Source organism: Scyliorhinus canicula, chromosome 4 (genome assembly GCF_902713615.1).
Source record: "Scyliorhinus canicula chromosome 4, sScyCan1.1, whole genome shotgun sequence".
In the NCBI taxonomy this organism is placed as follows: Eukaryota; Metazoa; Chordata; class Chondrichthyes; order Carcharhiniformes; family Scyliorhinidae; genus Scyliorhinus; species Scyliorhinus canicula.
In genome coordinates, this window is record NC_052149.1 from 30201768 (window position 1) to 30227968 (window position 26201).

Here is a 26201-nt window from a genome sequence, read left to right on the forward strand (position 1 = left end):
CCAGAGCATTACCCTGGGTCTCTGGGTTACTAGTCCAGTGATAATATCACAACGCCATTGCCTCTTGAGCTAATAGCAAAAATGCAGGAAACTTTCTGGTTAGGTCGCATCTGGAAAGAGGAACAATTAATTTTCTGGTTGCTGACAGTGAGGATGCAATAAGGGACCCTGCAACTTTATAAAGTCTCTGTTACTGTTGTGTGGGATTGAGGTAATATATTTGGATGTGTGAAGTTGGAGAAACGGATGGCAGAGTATCTAAATAGTAGATTTGGAAATGTTGCTGTACAAAGGGACCTGGATGTCCTAGTACACCAGTCGCCGAAACTTCCACAGAGGGAGTGCGGTAACTGAGCCTGATTCCAGGGAATACAGGATTGTCATGCGAGGAGAGTTTGGATCAACTGGGTCTATTTTTTTGAAATTTAAAATGAGGGGATCTAATTTAAATTTTGACTGGGCTAGACAGACTGGAAGCAGGGATGATGTTCCCATGGCTGGGGGAACAAGGGGTAACAGTCTCGGGTCATTTGGACAAAGATGAGAAATTTCATCGTCTAAGGGTGGTGAACCCACCAATAAAAGGCTATGGCAGTCAAGTCGCAATGTATTTGAGGAAATTGGGTTCCAGGAATATGGGGAAAATGTGGGAAGCGCAGTCTTGAATGGCGGACTCCTATTTTCTATTGTGAACTGCGAATTGTCCCGAGAGAGAAGAAGATGTCCGGGGGGGGGGAGGAAAGAGGAGAAGAACTAGAGGGTCTGGTTGGAAGGCAAAAAAGGTGGTGATGGGGCATGTAAAGATGGATCTGAGCAGTGTCATTACCTACACCTGATGTTTGCTCTGAAGTTGGTTCAGGCTGAACTGTTCCTAGAGTTTGTTAGGGCCATGGCAGAGCCAAAGGTTGGAGCAGGGAGTGACCAGGCACCATCTTGCTTGTGGACTGCAATGTATTCTGGCATCCAGTTCTCCCAATCCATGCTTTGGTGGACCATCATTTATACAATCGTAGTGTTTTTTGTAATCTCTGTTTAGAGAAGTTGTGAAATTAATTATCGATAATGCACTGTTCAAATTATCCTTGCTGAAGTTAAGCTAATGAACTCTGCCAAAACGAAATCCAATTTGGTAAATGTGAGTTGGAACTCCCATCCATATGATAAGTGATAGCCATTTTATGATGCTCCTGTGTTTTTGAGCTTTATTTCACATTTCAATTATTCTACTATATATGTACTCCAAATAGCACGCTAACCCATCAGCATGATCAGCACAATTGTACTCTATATGGTTTGTGAACTGAATTTTGCCGTTTCCTATTACCAAATGTAAAATGCAATCCGGTAACATTTGACTGGTAAACGTATTTTCATCTAATTGTTGAAATGAGCTGATCACCACTAGCATTTTTAATCGGTGCCTAGTCTTCTACCTGAGTAAACCTAGATGCCAACTCCATTTTGACATTCTGGAGATTTGATCATGTGGTCGTTGATCACATGGTACTAATCAAGTGATTCCTGATGTGATATTTGTCCACAATAGTAATGAAAAAAAAGGATAACAAACTAAATTTAATTTACAACATCCACGCCCATCTCTGAATGCTCTGCTTTAGTGCAATGAGGCGCTCTCCTCTGGGAGAAGCCGCAGAGCTTTCTAACTCCCGTAACAAAACACATTGTATAATCTCTCTCGGTCTCCGTCTCATGCCCACACTCGGCTCCCTCTCATGCCCCCGCATCAGTATCTCACCTTGCTCCCGCACCTCTGCCACTGCGCTCGATACAGCCGCCCTCACCAGGGCAATCGCTTCCATGTGCTTTGTGAACTGTTTTTCCAAGTTCCACGGCCATCACCTTGGTCATTTCTTCTGCTGTGAGCAATGCGGCCTCCCCTGGTGCCCCAGCCTCCGCTTCGCTTGCAGTCCCCCATGCTGACCTTTCCACTCCCCAGCGGATTTTCATTAACCACTTTTTCCCCCCAACTTGGACATTTCACCTCTCTGTGCCTTCTTACTGCTTTTGCAGCCTCTGTTGCCCCTGGGACCGGGCATTTAAGACCCCGAAAATTCCGTTCCCGAACGGGAGCCCTCCAGTGTTCAGCTGCCTCCCGCCCGCTGTCACCGGAAGTCTGCCCCACAAATATGTATTTAGCAAAACTCGCCACGATTAAAATTGATCGTGACTCTGGCCAATTTATAGGTAAGGCCAGCTTTAAAACTAGCACGAAAGATCATAACTTGCTTTGGCCTCATCGGTTTTTGTATGGATTTGTCTGAATTTATGCTGGAAATGTCAGGTGTACCTAAAACAATTTTATTTCCCTGCCTTTCACTACCATTTGTAACATTCATAATAGCAATGCAATCAACTAATGGATGCAATCTTTGGCATAAAATTGCCTTTTTTCACCCCAAGTAAGTGGCACTTGCTTGATCTTTCCATCTTTACTGGACTTGGCAATCAAAAGGTTAACCTTTTTTAATTTCTTTACATTTTATGTCCCTGTAAACTGTGTAAATGATTGACTGACTGACTAATGTGGTGTGTGAATCCAGGCTGATTCTGGTTTTGTTCTCTTACCCCTAGTGTTCACAAAACAAGCATTCTGTGTGAATGGTGTTTCGGTGAGGATGGCTGGTACTAGTCTGTTCCCTGTACAATTTTTTTTTTAAGAAGAGGAATTTTATTGGATTTTGCATATATATGATCTATGAAATATAACAGGACAGGGCTCTATTTTCTATTTTCTCCTTTTTTACAGAACACCAAACTAGGGTGGAAAGGGTGCCTGGGTGGTGCCCCCTAATCCTATTTACATTCTTCGATGCAGTTGCCTCCTGCATCGCCATTGCTGGCTTTCCATTTTTCCTTGCGTTCTCTTGCAGTGCTGCGGTCTTCTCCTCTCTTCTCCTCTCTTTCCCCCCTCCCCCCACCAGTTTTGTTCTCCTTTCTGGCTCCTTCCTCCTCCCCAATCCTTCTTTTTTTTTGGTTCTCCCCAGCCTCTCCCCCAATTCTTTCCCACTGGGCTTTGCTACCTCATCTTGCTTCCTCTCTCCGCCCTCCCGGTCCTCCCTCACTTTCCTCTCTCTTTCTATCTTGTCCTGGTTATTTCTCCCTGGCCACTAATTTATTTATGTATTGGTCCCATGTTCTGTGGAAGCCCTCTTCCGTCCCACCGATGGTGAATTTGATTTTCTCCATTTGGACAAACTCCCGACAGGTCGGACAGTTAGTCTGAAGCTTTGGGTGGTGCTGCTGCCCGCCAGCTGGGCAGGATTCTACGGTGGGCGAACAGGGAGGTAAGGCGTCCGCCCTCCTCCCCATGAAAAGATCTGGAAACTGTAAATGGCATAAAATAACAATCTCTGTTGGTATTTGTACCTTGCTCTGCTAATGGTCACTTCCATATCTAGATAGATTTCTAACTTTAGCCAGTGTTTTTTGGTTCTTGTAAAATACTGCAACCACTTTTGTGGGAGTGAGTGTAAACTAGTACTGCCTCACATGATCAGGAAGGCTGTCTGAAATGGCTTCCAGGCTAATTTTGTGCTTCTGGTAACTAAGTTAGTGTATTATTGGCAGAGTACCTTTTTTTTTTGAGGTGGGGTCTTCACATTTTCCCCAAACCAATAGAATAGGTTTAAGTACAAATGAACAATTGGCACCTTTTCACCGACCATCAAACTGGCTTCCAGCAATGTTTCTGTCACTCGTTCCTGAAGTCTGGGTCTTTGCACTCCAGACTCTTGTTGAGATTTGTATGGGGGGCTCAAAATTGACGAGGGCAGGTTTGAAATCTTGAACCAAATGGGCAGCACGGTAGAATAGTGGTTAGCAAAGTTGCTTCGCAGCTCCAGGGTACCAGGTTCGATTCCTGGCTTGGGTCACTGTCTGTGCAGAGTCTGCACGTTCTCCCTGTGCCTGTGAGAGTTTCCTCCAAATGCGCTGGTTTCCTCCCACAGTCCAAAGATGTGCAGGTTAGGTTTAGAATTAGGCAATTCTAAATTGCTCTTAGTGTTCAAAAAGGTTAGGTGGGGTTACGGGGATGAAGGGAATAGGGTGGAGGTGTGGGGCTTGAGTAGCGTGCTCTTTCCAAGGGCCGGTGCAGACTTGATGGGCTGAATGGCCTCCTCCTGCACTGATCTATGAAATGGAGTGCTATTTCTTAAGGTGAGGAAAATGTGTGTGTGTGTGTTATATATACAAACTTTCTGTCAATTAGTAAGTTTCCTCTGGACAAACATGACTGGTAATTTGTGTTTGTAATCTGTTAGTTACTAGGATTTTGGGACTGTATCCTAGCAATGGTATATTTGTAATGATATTGCACTGCTTTTTTTAGGTAAACCCTATTTACCCTCCTCGATTCCCAGACAAAGCTCTGGTGTGTTTTCTTTTTTACTAGAGTCCTTCAGTGTTAGCTTTTCCACAGAGCTCTGATTTGGTTAATCATGTAATTAATGCTGTTCAATTTAAAAAAAAACCTTCTGTTGGACCCGCTCGCTTTCTTTCACGTTCTCTTTTATCATAGAATTTACAGTGTAGAAGGAGGCCATTCGGCTCATCGAGTTTGCACTGGCTCTTGGAAAGAGCACCGCACCCAAGATCCACCCCTCCACCCTATCCCCAGTAAACCCCACCCAACACTAAGGGCAATTTAGCATGGCCAATCCACCTAACCTGCACATCTTTGGACTGTGGGAGGAAACCAGAGCACCCGGAGGAAACCCACGCACACACTGGGAGGATATGCAGACTCCGCAAAGACAGTGACCCAAGCCGGAATCGAACCTGGGACCCTGGAGCTGTGAAGTAATTGTGCTATCCGCAATGCTGCTGTGCTGCCCTATGCTGACTGTGTGGAGGGAGAGGGTCATAGTTTGCAAGTTTATTATACTTGGAAATCTGAATGCCAAATTTGGCCCTGGCCATGCACGTGTTTCAGCATACCTTGCTGGATAGCTGCTAGGCACAGTAAGATTAACCTCTCCTCTCCCAGTAGCATCCATTCAGCAGTGAGCAGAGCCAAGGATTGGGAGTGGGAATTTCTGGTGGTCATTGTCGATGTAACTTACTGAGTTTTAACCAGCTAGGTTTGTGTTTCAGTGATGTAACTTCCTAGCTTATTGGAAATATAGGACATGACTCACTTTTATTTTTGAAGCGGGTGACATAAATGATCTGGATCCACCCATGATTTTTATACAGATCCACCCCATGTGGTTTTGCTTAGTGTTCCTGTTTGCACTTTTTTTTTTGGTGTGAACTCTCTGAACTTGTGCTTTCTCTCTGCAAAATGCCTGCTTTTGTACTGCAACTGCATGTTTAGATTTTTGTAAGATGCAGACTTGTTTGTTTATTTATTGGGTACTGGAAATGGGCAGTAAACTACATTGCAAGTTTCTAAACTTTTTACCCTCCCAGTTTGCATCAGCAGATGCAATAAGTAGAGCCGTGCAGATAAAACAACCACTTTTCTGCACTAATCGCCCATGATTTGGTTCTGTACATTTTGTGTAGAGCTGCAAAGTTTTATGCTTGTGGTTGAAGGTTTGATACGAAAAACTGAACCACTGGATACACCTTGTGGCCCATCTTAATTGGTCCATTCAGAACACAACTCCTTTTTTGTTATTCCTTCCTCCTTGTTGCATCTGATATTTTAAATATGGCCAAGGTTTCAGTACTTCACTTTATGTTTTCCCTTCAACTGTTTTAATATTCACTGTTAACCTTTGCCCTAGCACTACCATGGGCCTTGAGAGATTATAATAGAATTTACAGTGCAGAAGGAGGCCATTCGGCCCATCAGGTCCACACCGGCTCCTGGAAAGAGCACCTTACTCAAGGTCAACACCTCCATCCTATCCCCACAACCCAGTAACCCCACCCAACACTAAGGCAATTTTGGACACTAAGGGCATATTATCATGGCCAATCCACCTAACCTGCGCATCTTTGGACTGTGGGAGGAAACGGGAGCACCCGGAGGAAACCCACACACACCTGGAGAGGATGTGCAGACTCCGCACAGACAGTGACCCAAACCGGAATTGAACCTGGAGCTGTGAAGCAATTGTGCTATCCACAATGCTACCGTGCTGCCCAAAACACAACATCCAAGTAACTCTCCTCCTCCCTGATGTGCTGCAGCATCCAAAGCTCAGACTCCAGCTCATCAACGTATCATAGTGTAGAAGGAGGTCAATCGGCCCATCAAGTCTGCACTGACCCTCAGAAAGAACACCCTACCTGGCCACAGCCCCACCCTACCCCCATAAATCAAGAACTTCAGCTTGGAAACTAAGGGCAAATTTATCATGGCCAATCCACCAAACCTGCACACCTTTAGACTGTTGGAGGAAACCGGAGCACCCGGAGGAAACCCATGCAGACATGAGGTGAAAGTGCAGACAGTCACCCAAGGCTGGAATCGAACCCCAGTCCCTGGTGCTGGGAGGCAGCAGTGCTAACCACTGTGCCACCATGCCACCTTAAAAATCGCTTATTGTCACAAGTAGGCTTCAATGAAGTTACTGTGAAAAGTCCCTAGTCGCCACATTCCGGTGCCTGTTCGGGGACGCCGGTACGGGAATTGAACCTGCGCTGCTGGCCTTGTTCTACATTACAAGCCAGCTGTTTAGCCCACTGTGCTAAACCTGCTCTGACCCTGCTCTAACTCTTTGGCATTGGGGATTTGCCTTGTATGTAACAGCAGCTGTTTTAATGTCTTCACGTGGCTGGAAGGTGGACCATTTCGGGAGCAAATAATAGATCTGAGTCCTGTGGTACAATTTGGACAGAATTGATGTCTAACTCTTTGGAGTAACCAGGATTAAGACTGTCCTCATTTGTCTGCTTGTGAATACTGAATTTAATATTGCTGAAAAGAGACAAAGAGACTTGTTGCTGAAGTGTTTTGTGCTCACCAGGGCATGTAAGAATTCCAAATTTTAGCCCAATCACGGAATCCAATCTGACCAACTTTTGTTTTTGGCTTGGCAAGAGCAGGTTGGTAGGGTGGTGTTGTACTCCTATATGTGTTATGAGTAACTGAAGGAACCTGCTGTTTGATGTTTATGGCTGTGTACATGTCACAATTGCACTGAAATTAATACATAACTTGACTCTGGTAGGCATAGTAGTAGCCTTTCAAGGGTAGTTTTTAAGTCGACTTCCAGGTCTGAAGTGGTGGCCTTGGGGCATTTTTTGTATTTCTGATCAGGATTGCTGTTGTCCCACAGGATGGCTTTGAGGCTCTCTTTTCTGCGTCAAGCTTGTAAGATACGCAAATGGCTAGGGTCCCATTTGAGAATCTTGAGCCCAGTGGAATGATGCCCTATTTGAGTTCTGCACAGCATGAACTGGCCAAATTGTTGCATTAATATATAGCCAGTTTTTTTGGTGAGTTTTCCCAGGTACCTGGTGAGTGATTTCTTCAAGACAGCAATGCCCTTGTGCTTAATTACAGACAAGCTTATGAGCTGCTGAAGGAAAGCCATTGACATTTGCATTATGTCACTCGTGGACAATGTAGGTGAGCCCCATTTGCCCTCTTGAATATTCCTTTTTTTTTTTAATTAGAGTACCCAATTAATTAAATTTAAATTTTTCCAATAAGGGGCAAATTTAGCATGGCCAATCCACCTAACCACATGTTTTGGGTTGTGGGGTGAAACCCACACAGACATGGGGAGAATGTGCAAACTCCACTCAGATAGTGACCCAGGGCTGGGATTCAAACCCGGGTCCTCAGCGCTGCAGTCCCAGTGCTAACCACTGTGCCACATGCTGCCCCTCTCTTAAATATTTCTGATATGTAGATAATACATTTATGATCTGAATATCCAGCTGGAAGAATTTTGAATACGCCACATCACATGTACAAATACTGTTTTTGAGATGGGAGCAATCTGTGCACCCTTTCCTAGATGGCCTACTTGGAAATCTGCTAGGGCTCTTCTCCTGCAAACATATACTGCATGTAGCATAAGATTGGCCTGATCAGCAATCTTGAAAATAGAGCCCTTGCCATTTGCTCACCTTGAAAGCTTGATGCAGAAATAATGCATCAAAACTATCCTGACCAGATCGTTGTTCCCTGTGTAACAAAAAAACACTCAATTGGACCAAAGGCTGACACTCTCAGACTTTGCTTGGTAACCCGCAGGTTACAGCACTTCAGCTGCATAATCCAGGCATGTTATTAATGAGGTGAGGCAGTGAGTTCCAGACCCCAATGTTCTTGAGTGGAAACTTATTTCCTCATCTCTCCTCCTAATCCTTCTACCGGTCACTTTTAAAACTATGCCCCTAGTGTCTGCTAAAGCAAATGGATCTTTCCCATCCACTCTGTCCAGGTCCCTCAATTTTGTGCCTCTCAATCCAATCTCCCTCGGCTGCCTCCTTCTTCTTTTCCAAGGAGAACAACCCAAGCCTATCCATTCTTTTCTCATAGCTGCAATTTAACTCCTGGCAGCACTCCAATCTTCTCGGCTGCTGTGCTGTTCTGTCCATCTCGAGTAATTTATATTGGTTCTGTAATGAGGAGACCAGCCGAGTTGTGGCCTCTCCCTGCTTTCATTTTATCCCTCTACTAAGAAAGGATTTCATAACCACCTTGCCAACCTGTCCTGTCTCCTGTTCCTCCAGTTTGATCTGTATTTTCCTTCCTTCCATTTATATGTAATCTTTTACCTTGTTGACTTCCCCAAAAGCACCCCACTTCTGGCACTTTTGCCACTCAGGCCATGCGCGACACTTGCTGATCACTCCACTAATATCTATTTGTAACAAACAGTCATGTTCCAATGCGGAGTGACCGGTTTAGAAGCAGGGGCCCATTGTCTGAAAATCATAGGAATACTTTCAAGCCTTGAACTTTTTTCAATTAGCTTGGGGTACTTACGGTTTTCACATATGCCATGGCAACAGTTGAGTGAATCCACTGTCTAATCAATGGGCACCCTCTTTTTCTCCTGTGGTATAAATGGTGATTGTTTGAAATTCAGCATTCTTGTATTGACTTTTTTTTTCATTGAGTGAAAGATGAAAAGCTTTGACAATTCTGTCATAGTCCATCCATGGAGTAAATGTTAAAAATCAGGGGCTATGTGTGGATTGGACGAAGTGAGTTAGATGGAGATATACATGTGCAAGATCAATTTTGTACTAAGTCCATTAGTGAACTGTACTGGACAAAATGAAATCGAGCCTACCCTGTTCTCATTTGAAATATATTTTGTCCAGGTTTCTAGCTAACCACTGGTCAGGAGACAGCTGTCAGCCCCTTGAATTGTCGTGTCCCCAGCTCCATTCTTGGTGTTTGAATCCGTGGACACAACTTGTACCTAAAAAGGTTAGTACAAGCTTGTTGACTATTGGTTTAGCATTCCTTTAACTGTTTTGAAGCCCAGTGGTCTAGGGAGACTGTTTGTTTTTAATGGGAATCTTGTGGATGTGGAATTAGCTGTGGATTGTTCTACCAAAAGGCTGAATGTCCTCCTGTGGTTCTAACTGCAGTGTTAAACTAAATAGCAAAAGACATATTAATGAATCTTCTGGGATGGGGGTTCTATTGCATTAAGGTGAATTCCAATACCTACATGGCGCTCACTCATATACACACAATATTCAATTCCGGGTGGCGCAGTGGTTAGCACTGCTATCTCACGGCACCGAGGTCCCAGGTTCAATCCCGGCTCTGGGTCATTGTCCGTGCGGAGTTTGCACATTCTCCTCGTGTCTGCGTGGGTTTCACCCCGACAACCCAGAAGATGTGCAGGGTAGGTGGATTGGGCATGCTAAATTGCCCCTTAAGTGGAAAAAATTATTAAAAAAACAAAATTCGAATTTTTTTTGATGGATGTTCCTTTTAATGCCAATGGTGTTGCTGCCAGCATCAAAATAATTAAATTTTGGACTTTTGGTTGGTGAAATGTAGGGGGAAACGAGCACAAGGTGGCTCCTGCTAGAGGATGGTACTTTTGGGCCCTTTTTCTTAGTATCGGGGGTGTTTTGTTTTACAAACCCATATAGCTAATGGAATAAGGATCCTGTATAACTGAAATTCCCAGAAAAGTCCAGGGAAGGAAGGTGGACAGTAGAAGTTGACAAGTCCTGAGTTTGTCGACAGATAAAATGGTGGAGTCAGCCTCTGGGGTTTCCTGCCCAAGGTGCTTTCTTGTACCCTGTCAACTGGAACGTCATGGAGCCACAACAAAAGATCTGGAAGAGGCACGAGGCACATTTGATCCGATGCCTCACAGGAAATCCTATTTGGTGGCCAAGTGACGAGGCTAATTTTAATAATCTTTATTGCCACAAGAAGACTTGCATTGCAATGAAGTTACTGTGAAAAGCCCCCAGTCACCACATTCCGGCACCTGTATGGGTACACGGAGGGAGAATTCAGAATGTTCAAATAACCTAACCCGTCTTTTGGGACTAATGGGAGGAAACCGGAGCACCCGGAGGAAACCCGTGCAGACTCCGCATAGACAGTGACCCAGCCAGGAATTGAACTTCGGACCCTGGTGCTGTTAAGCCACAGTGCTAACCACCATGCTTATCGGTCCAGAAGGCAAAATATTCCTTCAGTTTTTTTTTTTTTGCCTATTTTTTTTTTCCCCAATTAAGGGGCAACTTAGCATGGCTAATCCACCTACATGCACATCTTTGGGATGTGGGGGTGAGACCGCGCAGACACTGGGAGATGTGCAAACTCCACACGACACAGACAGTGATCTGGGTCCAGGATCGAACCTGGGTCCGAAGTGTGAAACCCCCTCTGATTACAAGTTGAACTTGGCCATGGCTGAATATTTGCCGGTCAACCCCACCCTTGGGGAGAAGAGGCCCGCTTGAGATGTTGCCTTTTTATCGCCTTGCTGAGACTAGGTTTTGCTATTTGGAGGTCTGGATGGCCCAGAACTGGGCCTCGCTTCATAAAATAAGTTACGAGTCTAGTTGACGGTATCAAGATAAAGTTGCCGAGGTGGAATAACCTTTCTCTATCCTTGGCGGATAGGGTTGAGACTATTAAATGAAGGTGATCCTGAGATTTTTTTTTTTTCTTCTTTCAGTGTCTCCTTATTTTTCGCCCCACATCCTTTTTTGTTAAAATCAAATTGGCCTCCTCCTTGGGTGGCGTTGAGGGCCACAAAGAATTGAGCACAAGTTTGTAGAGTAACTTTTATTTACACAAATATGTACACTGGGCCAATAGTTCGCTACCGTTCCCTTGTTACCACATTGGCCAGCCTTTTCTTTCTTTTTGAAGTGAGATTTCTTTTTGCCAAACAAAAAGAGAAACTTAAACAAAATCACCCCAACAATATAAAAAAAAAGCAGCCTCTCTTCCCCCCCCCCCCCCCCCCCCCCCAACAATATTCAATGGCAATCATCTCTTGAAAGTGGATAATAACAAGACCCAGGATTGTAGAACCCCCACTGCCTGCCTGAAGCTTTGTCCACCACACTGAAGAAGGATTTTGGTAAAAAGACAGACAGGTACTGGACGCAATAACATTCATTCTAACTGCCTGCACCAGTCCACCATCAACAAGTGAAATCACAAATCCGCCATCACCTACCCCACCAGACTAGTTACAACATTATCTTTGGAGCCCACCCACCCCAATCGCAAGCTACCCTGCACCTCCAAGTATCTAAAGTGGGTTGCCGCCTAATGGCAGCGCCCCCCCCCTCCCCCTGCTGGGAGACCATGAAATACCCGTTCATGCCGAGGGTCAGTTTATACCGAGACGTACTGACGCTTTGAAGCAGCTCCATTACACTCCCCACCGACGTACTCAGTTCCGAGATGTACAATAACAGATCTTCGGTGTCCCTCGGCTCTATCCTACCCGCCCTCATTATCCCCTTCCACAACCTCGAGCTCCTTAGCACGGTGACCAATCTTCCCACCCCATTTTTATTTGTCTTCATAACCCTGGGTCCTGCTTTGCAGGTCTGTCCTGTCCTGTCCCTTTGTTGCCGTTGAACCCACCACACACCTCCCACTAGCCAACCTTCACTTGCTAGTGTGGAGTCCCCTGTCCAGGACCCAGTCCCTGAAAACAAAGACAAAACGAACATAACCAGTGTAAAAGAACTACACTCTAGAAAACTGCCATAACCCTGTTTTGTATCCAATTGTAGCCCATAACAAAGGTAAACTACCCGTTCTCATCAACCAACCCAAAAAAACACCGCGCGCACACACACATGCACACACAATAAACGACCTGAATTTTGAAATAAAATCTGTACACACTTGGCTTCCCCCTCCCCCTCAGTCCAAAGCCAAACCCCAGTCCTTCAGCCTTCACAAAGCCTCATCTCAAAGTAGAACTCTCTGTTTGTGGAGGGGAAATTGGCTAGTTTTAAGGGACTGGCAGAGAAATTCCAACTGCCTGATTCCAGTATTTTCAAATGTGATTTTTTTTTTTCTTTTTTTTTCTTTTTCAAACATGCAAGACTTTCCCTCCTTTCCCTTGGCACCACCCTCCTTGATGAAGATGGATCCTTTCAACAGAAGGTGCTGTTGAGTGAGGTGAAGACTATAAATGGGAGAGTGTTTTGGGTTCCATTCTTGGGTGTGAGGCTCTTCACAGGGTCAACTCCACCTCTTCATGTGCTCGGCCAGTTTGATTTTAATTCCAGGTTTTGCACGGGATGCATATGACTAAAGCAAGAATGAGTGTATTCTTCTCTGGGGTGGAGGATAAGTGTGAATGCTGTTCTTTGGGGCAGGCTAACCACGCACATGTTCTGGTCCTGTCCCAAGTTGGTAAGCTTCTGGGCCTCTTTCTTCAACACATGTCAGAGATACTCTGTGCAGATTTGGATCAATGTCTGCTGGCGGCCATATTTGGGGCATCAGAATTGCTAGAGGTGAAGATAGATGACCTCCTTTGCCTTGCCGAGTTCTGCTTGGGTGGAAGTCTCCTACTCTGCCTCTGCTTGGTTGGGTAATATTACAAGTACACTATTAGAGGGTCAGTAGAGGGGTTCTATCTACAATGGCAGCCATTCATTTCTTCTTTTTTTTTAAGAAGCTAGTCACCCTCCACTGTTGTGGAGTTTAGTTTTTGTTATCTTTTCTTTTTGTGTATTTGTTTTTGGGTGGTTTTGTTAATAAGTAAACTTTGTTGCAGCCGTAATCTATGTCGTGCAGCTGTAATCTATCTTGTCTTCTGTTCCAAACGAGAATGTTTATCTAATGTTATCTCTTTCTGGCCTGTTGGTAGGTGCTATTCCTGCAATCATCCTCATCCTCCCATCTTCAGTAATGACAATGCCATTTGTTTTCTAACCTCTCCTTCATCCACTTCACACATGCTTGCCTCTGTTTTTATTCACTGGACACCAATCATTCCACTATTCCAGTCTGGCTCTCCTCTGCTTCCTTAAATCCACCTGTTGCAGGTTTGAGAATCATATGCTCTCTGAATGCCTTCACCATCTATTGCTCTATATCTGACAGGACACCGAGCACCTATTGGACTTTGCTCTCTTACGCTCGAACTGCTCACTATTCACCCAAATACAATGATAAAGCCCATTTGCTCTATGCTACCAGCTGTTCCCTCCACTCTTTGCAACAGTTTCCTTGAGACCTCCGGTGGCGGTGGCTGTGCGGGCATGGAAGGAAACTTCAAATTAGGCCCTTTTTTATAACCCAAAAATCGGACACCAAAGCCACCCAAGGGAATGCCTTCAAACCAGCCACCGAGCCAGAAAGAAATGATGATTAAAGCAGCGAGAGTCCGGAGAGGGAACATCCAGACTGCAGACACGTGGAGCATAATATGGTGGACCGAGAGGGATCGCAAGCGGCCACAGACCAGAGCGATCAGATTGCCTCACTGAAGCAACCCAGAGAACACGAGGGGAAGGTGGAAGATCAGGAGAACCGGTCTCACCACCAGAACCTGGGAATTGTCGGACTACCGAGTGCTCAACAGGACAGAAACTTGACTGGGTCGCCCAGCTGCTCTGAGCTGGCTGAAGCACGTGGTCCTGTAGATGGGCGGGACTGCAAGTAATGGCATACAAGGCACTCTTGGAGGGGAAAGAGAGGGCGGCTAGCCAACAACCGAGGTGGATCGACGCTACTCCGCAGCCCCGACTGTGGAACTCCTGGCGGAGAGGAAAAAGTTACAAATGGAATTTTAACCTGCTCTCCACTGGGAAAGCGGGAGAACTTTTATGAATAGGGAGACCAGGCCAGCCGCCTGCTGGCTCAACAGCTGAGAAAGCAGGCAGCCACAAGGGGAGAGCACAGGTTTGAAGGACAGGAGTGATAAATTGTGAGTGTCGGATAAGATCGATGAGATCTTTGCAACTTGCCTTTTACTGGGAGCTGGCTCAAAGGACCCTTCTTGACAGGCTGGACACACCAGATATGGGGGAGGAAAGAAAGCCAGGGCTGGAAGAGCCATTAGAACTGGGAGAAGTCTGAGCATTAACTCCATGCAATCAGGGAAGGCACCGGGTCTCGACAACTCCTCCATGCAATCAGGGAAGGCACTGGGTCTGGACAGATTCCCAGTGGACTTCCATGAAAGGCATCACTGTTCCCCCCCACCCCCTCTCCCCTCCCCCAACACACACCTATGAGGATGGATCCTGCTGCCTCGATCACTGATCCCGTGTGGGTCATATAGAGCCACCACATTGCCAAGTCCTGGCAAAGACTCTGGGTGCGACTGGAGGATTGCGTCCCAGCTGTGATCATAGAAGATCAGTTCTCCGCTAAACGTGAACGTGATTATGACCCCATCTGGGGAGGACACATCAGACATAATCATCTCCCTAGATGCAGAGAAGGTCCATGGTACTGGAACGATATGGGTTTTCACCATGAGTGAAGCTCCCATGGTGAGCGTATTGATGAACACCACCAGCTCTTAGAGTACCTCCCCCGCTACATGGTCACCTACAGAGATAGGATTCACTCCTGCTCTGCCTAGCCGGGAGAGTGCTGACCAGATGAATGTATTGCTTAGGTTCATCTTCCCTGCCAATTTCACCCTCCCAAGGCTGCCTCACCAAAGTAGACTAATCAATCATACCAGATTGAACATGGAGCCAACTCTGTACAGACTGCGTGGAACTTGGATGTGATACGGGTGACACGGAGACACGGGAAGTGAGAAGAAGAGCTGGGCATGGGGATAGGGTGAGGAATCTGGATTGAAGCGTTGCACAAGGCAAACTCTTCCTTATGTGCAGGGCTGAGTCTAACATGGCTACAAGGTGGTGCACTGGGCACACCAGAACATGCATGATGGGTTTTCCAGTGGTGGAGGACAAAAATAAATGTGTTGGAGGCCTGGCTGGCCACGCCCACATGTTCTCAGCGTGTCCCAGACTTGTTACCGAACCGCCTTTTTCGAGGCCATGTCCAAGGTGGTGAGTGTGGAACCATGGTCCATTCGAGGATGTGGAAACAATGCACTAGCCTGTTTCAACATGGACAAGTTATATCAGCATGGTTGTGGTAATCAATTACCGGGGGCTGAAAGTGAGGGCCCCTGCACCTGTGCTTCATATAACCCAGTCTGTAAATATTTTGTTATGACTAAACTGATATTCCTTGACAATCATAGAATTTACAGTGCAGAAGAAGGTCATTTGGCCCATTGAGTCTGCACCGGCTCTTGGAAAGAGCACTCCACTTAAGCCCATGCCTCCACCCCATCCCCATAACCCAGTCACCCCACCTCCCCTTTTTGGATACTAAGGGCAGTTAATCATGGCTAATCCACCTAACCTGCACATCCTTGGACTGTGGGAGGAAACCCACGCAGACACTGGGAGAACGAGCAGACTCCGCACAGACAGTGACCCAAGTCGGGAATCGAACCTGGGATCCTGGAGCTGTGAAGCAACTGTGCTAACTACTATGATACCATGCTGCCCTATGTTTTTGCAAAACCAATAAAAAGTACTTTTTAAGAAAAAATCTTGTGAAGTTGAGCTGAGTTTCCAATCCTAGATTCCCACCCTCCATCACTTCTACCCCCATAATAATGTTGCCCTGCCTTAACCGTCCAGCCTTTATTGCCTCAAATTAACTATTGCAAAGCGATCATCATGCCATCTTTCACCCTCCATAAATTTGAGCTCATCGAAGTATATCTGCTGCCTGTATCTTGCATAAAACCGCTGTGTTTGTTGGACCATTAAAAATAGAAGCAGAGTTAGGCCACTCGATCCATCGAAACCGCTCGCTATTCAATCATGGCTCCCCCTCTCATCCTTCTAAACTCGAACGAGTACAGACCCAGAGTCCTCAACCGTTCCTCATATCTGCATTTTGTTTGCATTTCCCCAAGCAGACCGAAAAAAATTCATATGCTACTTTTCAAATTTCTTCATGCTCACTATCTAGCGACCATTTGTCTGTCCAGGCCCTAATTCTCATTCCCGTTTTCTCATTCCTTTCTTCACAAAACACCTCCCCCTTTTTGGATCAGTGTCCCTTTTCATTTTCCACCCCTGTAAGTTTCATATTTGTATTGTACCTTTCAATAACTGTTGCCTTATTTGTTCTGTCCCTAGGCTTTGGAAGTGCTACTTTAGACGTAACCATGTTGGCAGCGGTGGGGGCACGAGCTGCCCAAATATATCAGTATCTCCTGAAAGGAGGTGAGACATTTTGATTAATTTAACTTGCTCCAAGGAGCCATTCGAGTTGAATATTGTTTTCTGAAGTTTTACTAACCTCTTGCGTTTGGCATCTCGATGATGGATTTGTTTAGCAGTATTGATGATCTCCAACAAAGAGAATTCTTGCTGAGTTGCGCCTGATCTGACTAAAAGATTTGTTACTCCATTTAGTGATTGGAAGTGTGTAACATAATTGGCATTATTAATAAAACTAATATGGACTACTTGGTATGAAGGGATATGACAGCTGCCAAGTCAGCAATTGGAATAGTGACCACCAACTTCAAAATGCATCCCAGGGACCTTTTTAATACTTAGAAAAAATTTATTCTGGGCAGCTTGCCAGTGATTTGGTGGCTAAACGCACCATTAAGGTAGAATGCCGAGTAGGGCCAGGAGTTTGACTAGGTTTTATCCCAGTGCTCCACTAGCTGATCTCCAATCGAGGAATCTGTATGTCCATGTCTCGGGCAAAATACTCCTGGGGTGGGGAGTGCCTGCCTTCCCAGCCAAGTGAAACACTTGAAGAGCTGCTCCAATTCCCCAGTGTGACTCCCTGCTTTGGGACAGGGAAGTAAATGGAAGGAAGTTGCAGGAGGGTCATCGAGTAGATGAGAAGAAACTTTTCCCCTTTTGTGGATGGATCAATGACCAGGGGAGATAGATTTGAGGTAAGGGGCAGGAGGTTTGGAGGGAAATGTGAGGAAAAACCTTTTTTTACGAGGGTGGGTGGCGGGAGTTTGGATCTCTCTGCCTGAAAGGGTGGTGGAGGCAGAGACCCTGGATCCCAAGGTGTGCAAGGCAATGGGTTAAGTGCTGTTAAATGGGATTGGAATAGTTGGGTCATTTGACTGGTGCAGACTTGATGGTCCGAAGGACTTTTCCTGTGCTTAGGCTTGACACTTTCCCCCCTTTGTCTGGAACTTTAATTGCCCAGAATACAAATTAAATTTGATTATTGATTGTGATGCAGGGTTTATAAGTGCTTATAATTTTTCCACATGTCTCTTCTGCAGATCCAAGGATTGAAGAATATCCCCTAATGGTATCTCCAGTCCCTATGACTACTATCCTATTGTTCTACGTATATTTTGTACTCTCGCTAGGACCCAGGCTCATGGCTGGCAGGAAGCCCTTTGACCTTAAAAAGATTATGGTTGTCTATAACTTTGCACTGGTGTTTTTCTCGATATACATAGTGTATGAGGTATGTATTTATTTATTTGCTTTGTTTGGTTGGAGAGCTCTGCCTAGATGGCAGGCAGGGTCTTGAATGTTTTGAACACTTTTTTTTTTTCATTCGATGTATAATTGCATTTAAGATTTTACAACTACTGGAACATCTCTAAACCTGATGCGCAAATTACTCAACTTGATGCTGCCCGAGTTGGAGTTTGGATCAGCACCTGATCCAAATAATTCTTTGATTTAGTTTCATGGTGAACTTTGTGGATAGCAAGCTGCTGCAATATTGTCTTGTGACTGCACACATTGCTGAGGAATATTTTGCCCCACAGACCTGCTGACCATTCATTTATATATAAAAAAAAATTTAGAGTACCCAACTCATATTTTTGCAATTAGAACATAGAACATAGAACAGTACAGCACAGAACAGGCCCTTCGGCCCTCAATGTTGTGCCGAGCCATGATCACCCTACTCAAACCCACGTATCCACCCTATACCCGTAACCCAACCCCCCCCCCCCCTTAACCTTACTTTTATTAGGACACTATGGGCAATTTAGCATGGCCAATCCACCTAACCTGCACATCTTTGGACTGTGGGAGGAAACCGGAGCACCCGGAGGAAACCCACGCACACAGGGGGAGGACGTGCAGACTCCACACAGACAGTGACCCAGCCGGGAATCGAACCTGGGACCCTGTAGCTGTGAAGCATTTATGCTAACCACCATGCTACCCTGCTGCCCAGGGGCAGGGGCTGCCAATTAAGGGGCAATTTAGCGTGGCCAATCCACCTACCCTGCACATCTTTTGGGTTGTGGGGGCGAAACCCACGCAAACACGGGGAGAATGTTCAAACTCCACACGGACAGTGACCCAGGGCCAGGATCGAACCTGGGACCTCAGCGCCGTGAGGCAGCAGGGCTAACCCACTGCACCACCGTGCTGCCCCCCTGCTGACCATTCATAAATGAATATTATAGTTTTGTGAAATATTGAGGAGGCATCCTGGCTTGAGGCTCCACAATGAAACCGGGTATCTCACTATTGATATAACATCACAAGAGACAGGGATACAACAGTTGGGTTACTTGCTTGCTCTCCACATACACCAATGAAAGCATTTGCAACTGCGGGTCATGCACTGGAATAAGAGTAAAGGGATATTGGATAGGTGCTTAAATACTGAAGAGGGCATTAATATATCGGGGATCTTTGACAATGCCTTGCAAATCAGAAAAGTCTCTCTTCCCATCCAGAAGGACAGGGGCAGTCGGGGGTATATGGGACTATTACCACTTGCAAGTTCATACCATTCATACCCATACCATTCTGATTTAGAGCTATATTGCCACTCCTTCACTGTTGTGGAGTCAGAATCCTGGAATTTCTACTTTCTGAAGAGCACTGGAGGTGTTCCTACAACATGTGGATCACCGTGGTTACATCACCACTATCTCTAAGGAAATTGGGAATGAATAATAAATCCATATCTCGTGAATGAAAAAGTGTACGTCAAGTGGCTAAGTTAACATTTGCGTACATGGAGGATATCTGAAAGACCATGGCTGTATTCTAATTATTTTTTTTTAAAATAATTTTTATTGAGAAATTTTGATTTTATACAACATTGACGCACCTTAGTAAAATACCGAAAATAACAATAATATTAACAATCATATACATTCGCCCCATCCCCATGAACAACCCAGCATTTTAACAACAACGCAAATTAACACACTATAAAGTTACAGAATAAACACTACAATAATGCCCCCCCCCCCCCCCCCCCCCCCCCCCCCCCGGGTTGCTGCTGCTATTGACCCAGTTACCTATCTCTGAGCCAGGAAGTCCAGAAAAGGCTGCCACCGTTTATAGAACCCTTGTATTGATCCTCTCAGGGCAAATTTGACCTTTTCCAATTTTATAAATCCCGCCATGTCACTGATCCAGGTCTCCACACTTGGGGGCCTTGCATCCTTCCATTGTAACAGAATCCTTCGACGGGCTACTAGGGACGCAAAGGCCAGGACACCGGCCTCTTTCGCCTCCTGCACTCCCGGCTCTACCGCAACTCCAAGAATCGCGAGTCCCCACCCTGGTTTGACCCTGGATCCAACCACCCTCGACACTGTCCCCGCCACCCCCTTCCAGAATTCTTCCAGTGCTGGGCATGCCCAGAACATATGGGCATGATTCGCAGGACTCCCCGAACATCTGGTGCACCTGTCCTCACCCCCGAAGAACCTACTCATCCTAGTCCCGGACATGTGGGCCCGGTGCAGCACCTTAAATTGGATGAGACTAAGCCTCGCACATGAGGAGGAAGAGTTGACTCTCTCCAAGGCATCCGCCCAAGTCCCGACCTCTATCTGCTCCCCGAGTTCCTCCTCCCATTTAGCCTTCAGCTCCTCCACTGACGACTCCTCCACCTCCTGCATTACCTTATAGATGTCAGACACCTTCCCCTCTCCTACCCACACCCCCGAAAGCACTCTGTCCATCGTCCCCTGCGAGGGCAGCAAAGGGAATCCCTCTACCTGTCGCCTAGCAAACGCCTTTACCTGCAGGTATCTGAACATGTTCCCCTGGGGAAGGCCAAATTTATCTTCCAGTTCCCCCAGGCCCGCAAACCTCCCGCCAATAAACAGGTCCCTCAATTTGCTGATGCCCGCCCTTTGCCACCCCCTGAATCCCCCATCCGTGTTCCCCGGGATGAACCGATGGTTGCCACCCAGTGGAGCCTCCATCGAGCCCCCTGTTTCCCCCCGATGCCGTCTCCATTGTTCCCAGATTCTTAGGGTCGCCGCCACCACCGGGCTCGTGGTAAACCTCTTAGGGGAGAGCGGCAACGGTGCCGTTACCATGGCACCCAGGCTCGTACCTCTACATGACGCCATCTCCATTCTTTTCCACGCCGCCCCTCCCCCCTCCATCACCCATTTACGCACCATTGACACATTGGCTGCCCAATAGTACCCCAGAAGGTTGGGCAGTGCCAGCCCACCTCCATCCCTTCCTCGCTCCAGGAACACCCTCCTCACTCTCGGAGTCCCATGTGCCCACACAAAACTCAGAATACTGCTAGTCACTCTCCTAAAGAAGGCCCTGGGGATAAATATGGGCAGGCACTGAAAAAGGAACAAGAACCTCGGAAGCACCGTCATTTTGACGGACTGCACCCTCCCCGCCAACGACAATGGCAGCATGTCCCACCTCCTGAACTCCTCCTCCATCTGATCTACCAGCCTGGTAAAGTTATGCTTGTGGAGAGTCCCCCAGTCCCTGGCCACTTGCACCCCCAGGTACCTAAAGCTCTCCCCTGCCCGCCTAAGCGGGAGCCTACCAATTCCTTCCTCCTGGTCTCCAGGGTGCACCACAAACACCTCGCTCTTGCCTGAGTTTAATTTATAACCTGAGAAGGTCCCAAACCCGGCTAGTAACTCCATCACTCCCGGCATCCCTCCCACCGGGTCCGCCACATACAGTAACAGGTCGTCGGCATACAACGACACCCTATGTTCCTCTCCACCTCGCACCAAGCCTCTCCACCTCTCTGAATCTCTCAATGCCATCGCCAGCGGCTCGATTGCAAGTGCAAACAACAAGGGGGACAGGGGGCAACCCTGCCTGGTCCCTCGGTAAAGCCGGAAGTACTCCGACCTCCTCCTATTCGTGGCCACGCACGCCATCGGGGCCTCATATAGCAGCCTCACCCATCTAATAAACCCTTCACCAAATCCAAACCTCCCCAACACCTCCCATAGGTACCCCCACTCCACTCTATCGAAGGCCTTCTCCGCATCCAGTGCCACCACTATCTCTGCCTCCCCCTCAATCGCCGGCATCATAATGACATTCAGCAATCTCCGCACATTCGTGTTCAGCTGCCTTCCCTTCACAAAACCTGTCTGGTCCTCGTGCACAACCCCTGGCACACAGTCCTCTATCCTCGTGGCCAGGGTTTTTGCCAGCACCTTAGCGTCCACGTTGAGGAGAGATATGGGCCTGTATGAACCACACTGCTGGGGGTCCTTGTCCTTCTTTAAAATTAACGAGATCAGCGCCCGTGACATCGTCGGGGGCAAAGTCCCCCCTTCCCACGCTTCGTTGAGTGTCCGCACCAGCAAGGGGCCCACTAGGTCCACAAACTTTTTATAAAATTCCACCGGGAACCCATCCGGCCCCGGTGCCTTCCCTGACTGCATCTGCCCGATCCCCTTAACTAGCTCCTCCAGCTCAATCGGCGCACCCAACCCCTCCACCTTCTCCTCCTGCACCTTCGGGAAAGAAAGCCCGTCCAGAAACCTCTCCATTCCCCTCCTCTCCCCCGTTGGCTCCGACTGGTACAGTTCCCCGTAAAAATCCTTGAAGACCTCATTCACCTCTACCCCCTTCCGCACCACATTCCCATTCTTATCTCTCACTCCAGCAATCTCCTTAGCCGCATCCCGCTTACGCAGCTGATGAGCCAGCCTCCTACTCGCCTTTTCACCATGTTTGTACACTGCCCCTTGTGCCTTCCTCCACTGTGCCTCCGCCTTTCTAGTGGTCAGCAAATCAAATTTAGCCTGCAGGCTGCGCCTCTCCCCCAACAGTCCCTCCTCTGGTGCCTCTGCATACCTCCTGTCCACCTCCAGCATCTTTCCCACCAGTCTATCCCTCTCGCTCCTCTCCCTGTGTGCCCGGATGGATATCAGCTCCCCACGAATTACTGCCTTCAGGGCTTCCCAGACCATCCCCACCTGAACCTCCCCCGTATCATTCACCTCAAGGTACCCCTCAATACTTGCCCGGACCCTCCTACACACCTCCTCCTCCGCCAACAACCACACATCCAACCGCCACAACGGACGTTGGTCTCGCACCTCTCCCATCTCCAACTCTATCCAATGCGGAGCGTGGTCGGAGATTGCAATGGCCGAATACTCGGCCTCCTCCACTCTCGGAATCAGTCCCCTACTCACCACGAAGAAATCTATCCGAGAGTAGACCCTATGTACGTGGGAGAAGAAACAGTACTCGCGTGCCCTCGGCCTCACAAACCTCCATGGATCCACTCCACCCATCTGATCCATAAACCCTCTCAGTACCTTGGCCGCCGCCGGCCTCCTACCCGTCCTAGAGCTGGACCGATCCAGTGAAGGATCCAACACCGTATTAAAGTCCCCCCCCTGTGATCAGACCTCCCGCCTCCAGATCCGGGATCCGTCCCAACATACGCCTCATAAAGCCCGCATCGTCCCAATTTGGGGCATACACACTAGCCAGTACCACCTTCTCTCCTTGTAGCCTGCCCCTAACCATCACATACCTACCCCCCTTATCCGCCACCACCTCCGATGCCTCAAACGACACATTTTTCCCCACCAGAATCGCCACTCCCCGGTTCCTCACATCCAACCCCGAGTGGAAAACCTGCCCCACCCATCCTTTCCTCAGGCGGACCTGGTCCGCCACCCTCAGGTGGGTCTCCTGAAGCATTGCCACATCCGCCTTTAGCCCCTTCAGGTGAGCCAGTACCCTCGACCGCTTCACCGGCCCATTCAACCCTCTCACATTCCAGGTGACCAACCGGATCAGAGGGCGTCCCGCCCCCCTCCCCCGTCGACTAGCCATAGCCCGTCGACTGCCCGCCCCAGGCCAGCACCCCCTGCTCGACCCCGTCCCCATAGCGACAACCCCTCACCTCTGTCCCCCCAGCCCCCACCAGCTCCTTCTTGACCCTACCAGCAGCAACCCGGTATTCCCCTTTTCCCCCCCTCCCTTCCCCCCCAGGCTAGGAACCCTCCCAGCCGCGAACCGTCCTCCATTGTACTTCCGTGGGTCAGCTAACTTCTGCTGACCCCGGAAACTCCCGCCAATAGCCCGACCCCTCCCGAAGTGGGATCATCCCCCAATCTATCCCTCCTCCTGGCACCGCTCCAGCGCAGGGAAGAACCAGTTAAGGCCCTGCCTCCCCCGTCACCATCTCCACCCCCCAGCCCCGCAGCACGGGAAACCAGAGGAAAGCCCGCGCTTTTGCACTGCCCCACCACACCCTTCTGACGCAGCTCCCAAATATCAGCCCCACTCCATACCCCCACTCCGGCATAGAATACAACATACCCCCCCCGACCCTCCCCGCAAGATACACAGCCCAAACAATGCCCCAAGCACAAAAACAAAAACATAGCAGAACAACCCCTCCGTAAATAACCATATCAAAATTGCAAAAGTACTAAAACAAGAAGAAAACAACAGAAGAAAAAGAGAACACAGCAACAGCAGAATCCAGCACTAATATCTTACAGCCGACCTCGCAACCCCCAACCCCTAGTTCAAGTCCAGTTTCTCCGTCCGCACGAAGGCCCACGCCTCCTCCGGGGAATCGAAATAATGGTGCCGATCCAAATAAGTTACCCACAGGCGCGCGGGCGGCAACATTCCGAATGTTATCTTTTTTCTATAAAGCACCTCTTTCGTCCGATTAAATCCGGACCGCCGCTTAGCCACCTCCGCACTCCAGTCGTGGTAGATCCGCACTACCCCATTCTCCCAATTGCTGCTCTTCACCTTCTTGGCCCAGCGCAGCACGCACTCCCGATCACTGAACCGGTGGAACCTCACCAGCACCGCACGCGGGGGTTCATCTTCCTTGGGCCTCCTGGCTAGCACCCTGTGCGCTCCCTCCAGCTCCAAGGGCAGATGGAGAGATCCGGCCCCCACTAGCGAATTCAGCATTACAGCCACATAGGCTGTCAGGTCCGATCCCTCCAGCCCCTCTGCAAGGCCCAAGATCCGCAGGTTTTTCCGCCTCATGCGGTGATCCAGCTCCTCAAAGCGTTCCTGCCACTTCTTGTGGAGTGCTTCGTGCCCCTCCACCTTACTCACGAGGACCACGGCCTCCTCCTCTCGTTCAATGGCCTGCGTCTGCAACTTCTTGATGGCAGCACCCTGGGTGGACTGAATCTCTGACAGCCTTCTGTTCGTTTCCTGCAGAGAGCTCAGTACTTCATCCTTGAGTTCTTTAAAGCAGCGCAGGAGATCAGTTTGTTGCTCCTTGGCCCACAGCCTCCAATCCTCTGGGGCTCCTCCGGCAGCCATCTTGGATCCCTTCCCCCGTTTTTTCTGAGGAGCTGCTGCTGTTTTTTCCCCCTTTCCACTCCGAGTTCGAGTCATGGACTGCAGGGAAAGTCGTTCAGCACACCTTCCCCCACTGGGAGACGTCGAAAAATTTCCGTTTTGGGCTCTCAAAAGAGCCGAAAAATCTCTTTAAAACGGGAGCTTCCAAATGTGTGGCTTACTGATCCATCACAGCCACCGGAAGTCTGTATTCTAATTATTGAAAGACTGGCTATATTCTAATTATTACAGTGACATTTGTTCCCTATGAATTAAGGGTAGATGTAATTGCCACTTGGCAAGTCACATGCTTGTTTTTTTTTTATTATAAATTTAGATTACCCAATTATTTTTTCCAATTAAGGGGCAATTTAGCGTGGCCAATCCACCTACTCTGCACATTTTTGGGTTGTGGGGGCGAAACCCACGCAGACACGGGGAGAATGTGCAAACTCCACACGGACAGTGACCCAGAGCCGGGATCGAACCTGGGACCTCAGCGCCATGAGGCGGTTGTGCTAATCACTAGGCCACCGTGCTGCCCAAGTCACATGCTTGTTAATAACTTCCTCTGTATTGAAGCAGCTCCAGAGTAATACATCTATGGCTTTTTTTTTTGTTTGTTTCTAGTCAGACTTTCTATCCAAGCTGATCCACTGAATGGACCCTCTGCCTGCTTGGCTATTTAATAAGATCCTGGCTGACCATTGTTTCCTGCCTGATCCCCATAAATATTTGTATCTACCTCATTTGAGAATCTACCTCATTCGAGAATCTACCTCCACTTTTGAATACATACAGCGACCAGGTTTCAGGAGTAGTAAATTAAACAGATGATCCTGAGAAGAAATCCTCTCATCCACCCCTATCATCATCTTGAATGGACAGCCACTTTATTCTGAAATGAGACCCAGTAACATTCTCTCAGCATCTACCCTGTCAATTCCCCTCCAATCGTCTAATGTTTTATTATAGTCCCTTCTCATTCTTCTGAACTCCTATGAGTATAGGCTCAACTTTAGACAAACCCTTCAACGCAGGAATGAGCCCTGTGAATCTTTTCAACTGTTTCCAATGCAAGTATGTCCCTCCTTCACATGACAAACTGCACAGAGTACTCTCCGTTGGTATCATCAAATGTCCTGTACAGTTGTTGCACAAGTTCATTTGCTTCATACACTCCTGCAATAAAGGGCCAACATTCCATTTGTCCTCCCAATACT

At 47.8% G+C, this 26201-nt stretch overlaps 1 protein-coding gene across 6 annotated transcripts in view; it reads left to right on the top strand.

Moving 5' to 3' along the window:
- LOC119964457 (elongation of very long chain fatty acids protein 1-like) overlaps window positions 1–26201 on the top strand; it is a 91568-nt gene that overhangs the window by 49998 nt on the left and 15369 nt on the right. For 4 of the 6 annotated variants that reach the window (XM_038793964.1, XM_038793965.1, XM_038793962.1 and 1 more), the window contains exons 2-4: window positions 9256–9364; window positions 16579–16665; window positions 17703–17893. In XM_038793964.1, coding sequence (XP_038649892.1) covers window positions 16608–16665; window positions 17703–17893 — 249 coding nt within the window. In that variant the 5' untranslated portion in view covers window positions 9256–9364; window positions 16579–16607. The remainder of the gene's footprint in view (window positions 1–9255; window positions 9365–16578; window positions 16666–17702; window positions 17894–26201) is intronic. The other 2 variants (XM_038793967.1, XM_038793966.1) reach the window with 1 other exon arrangement.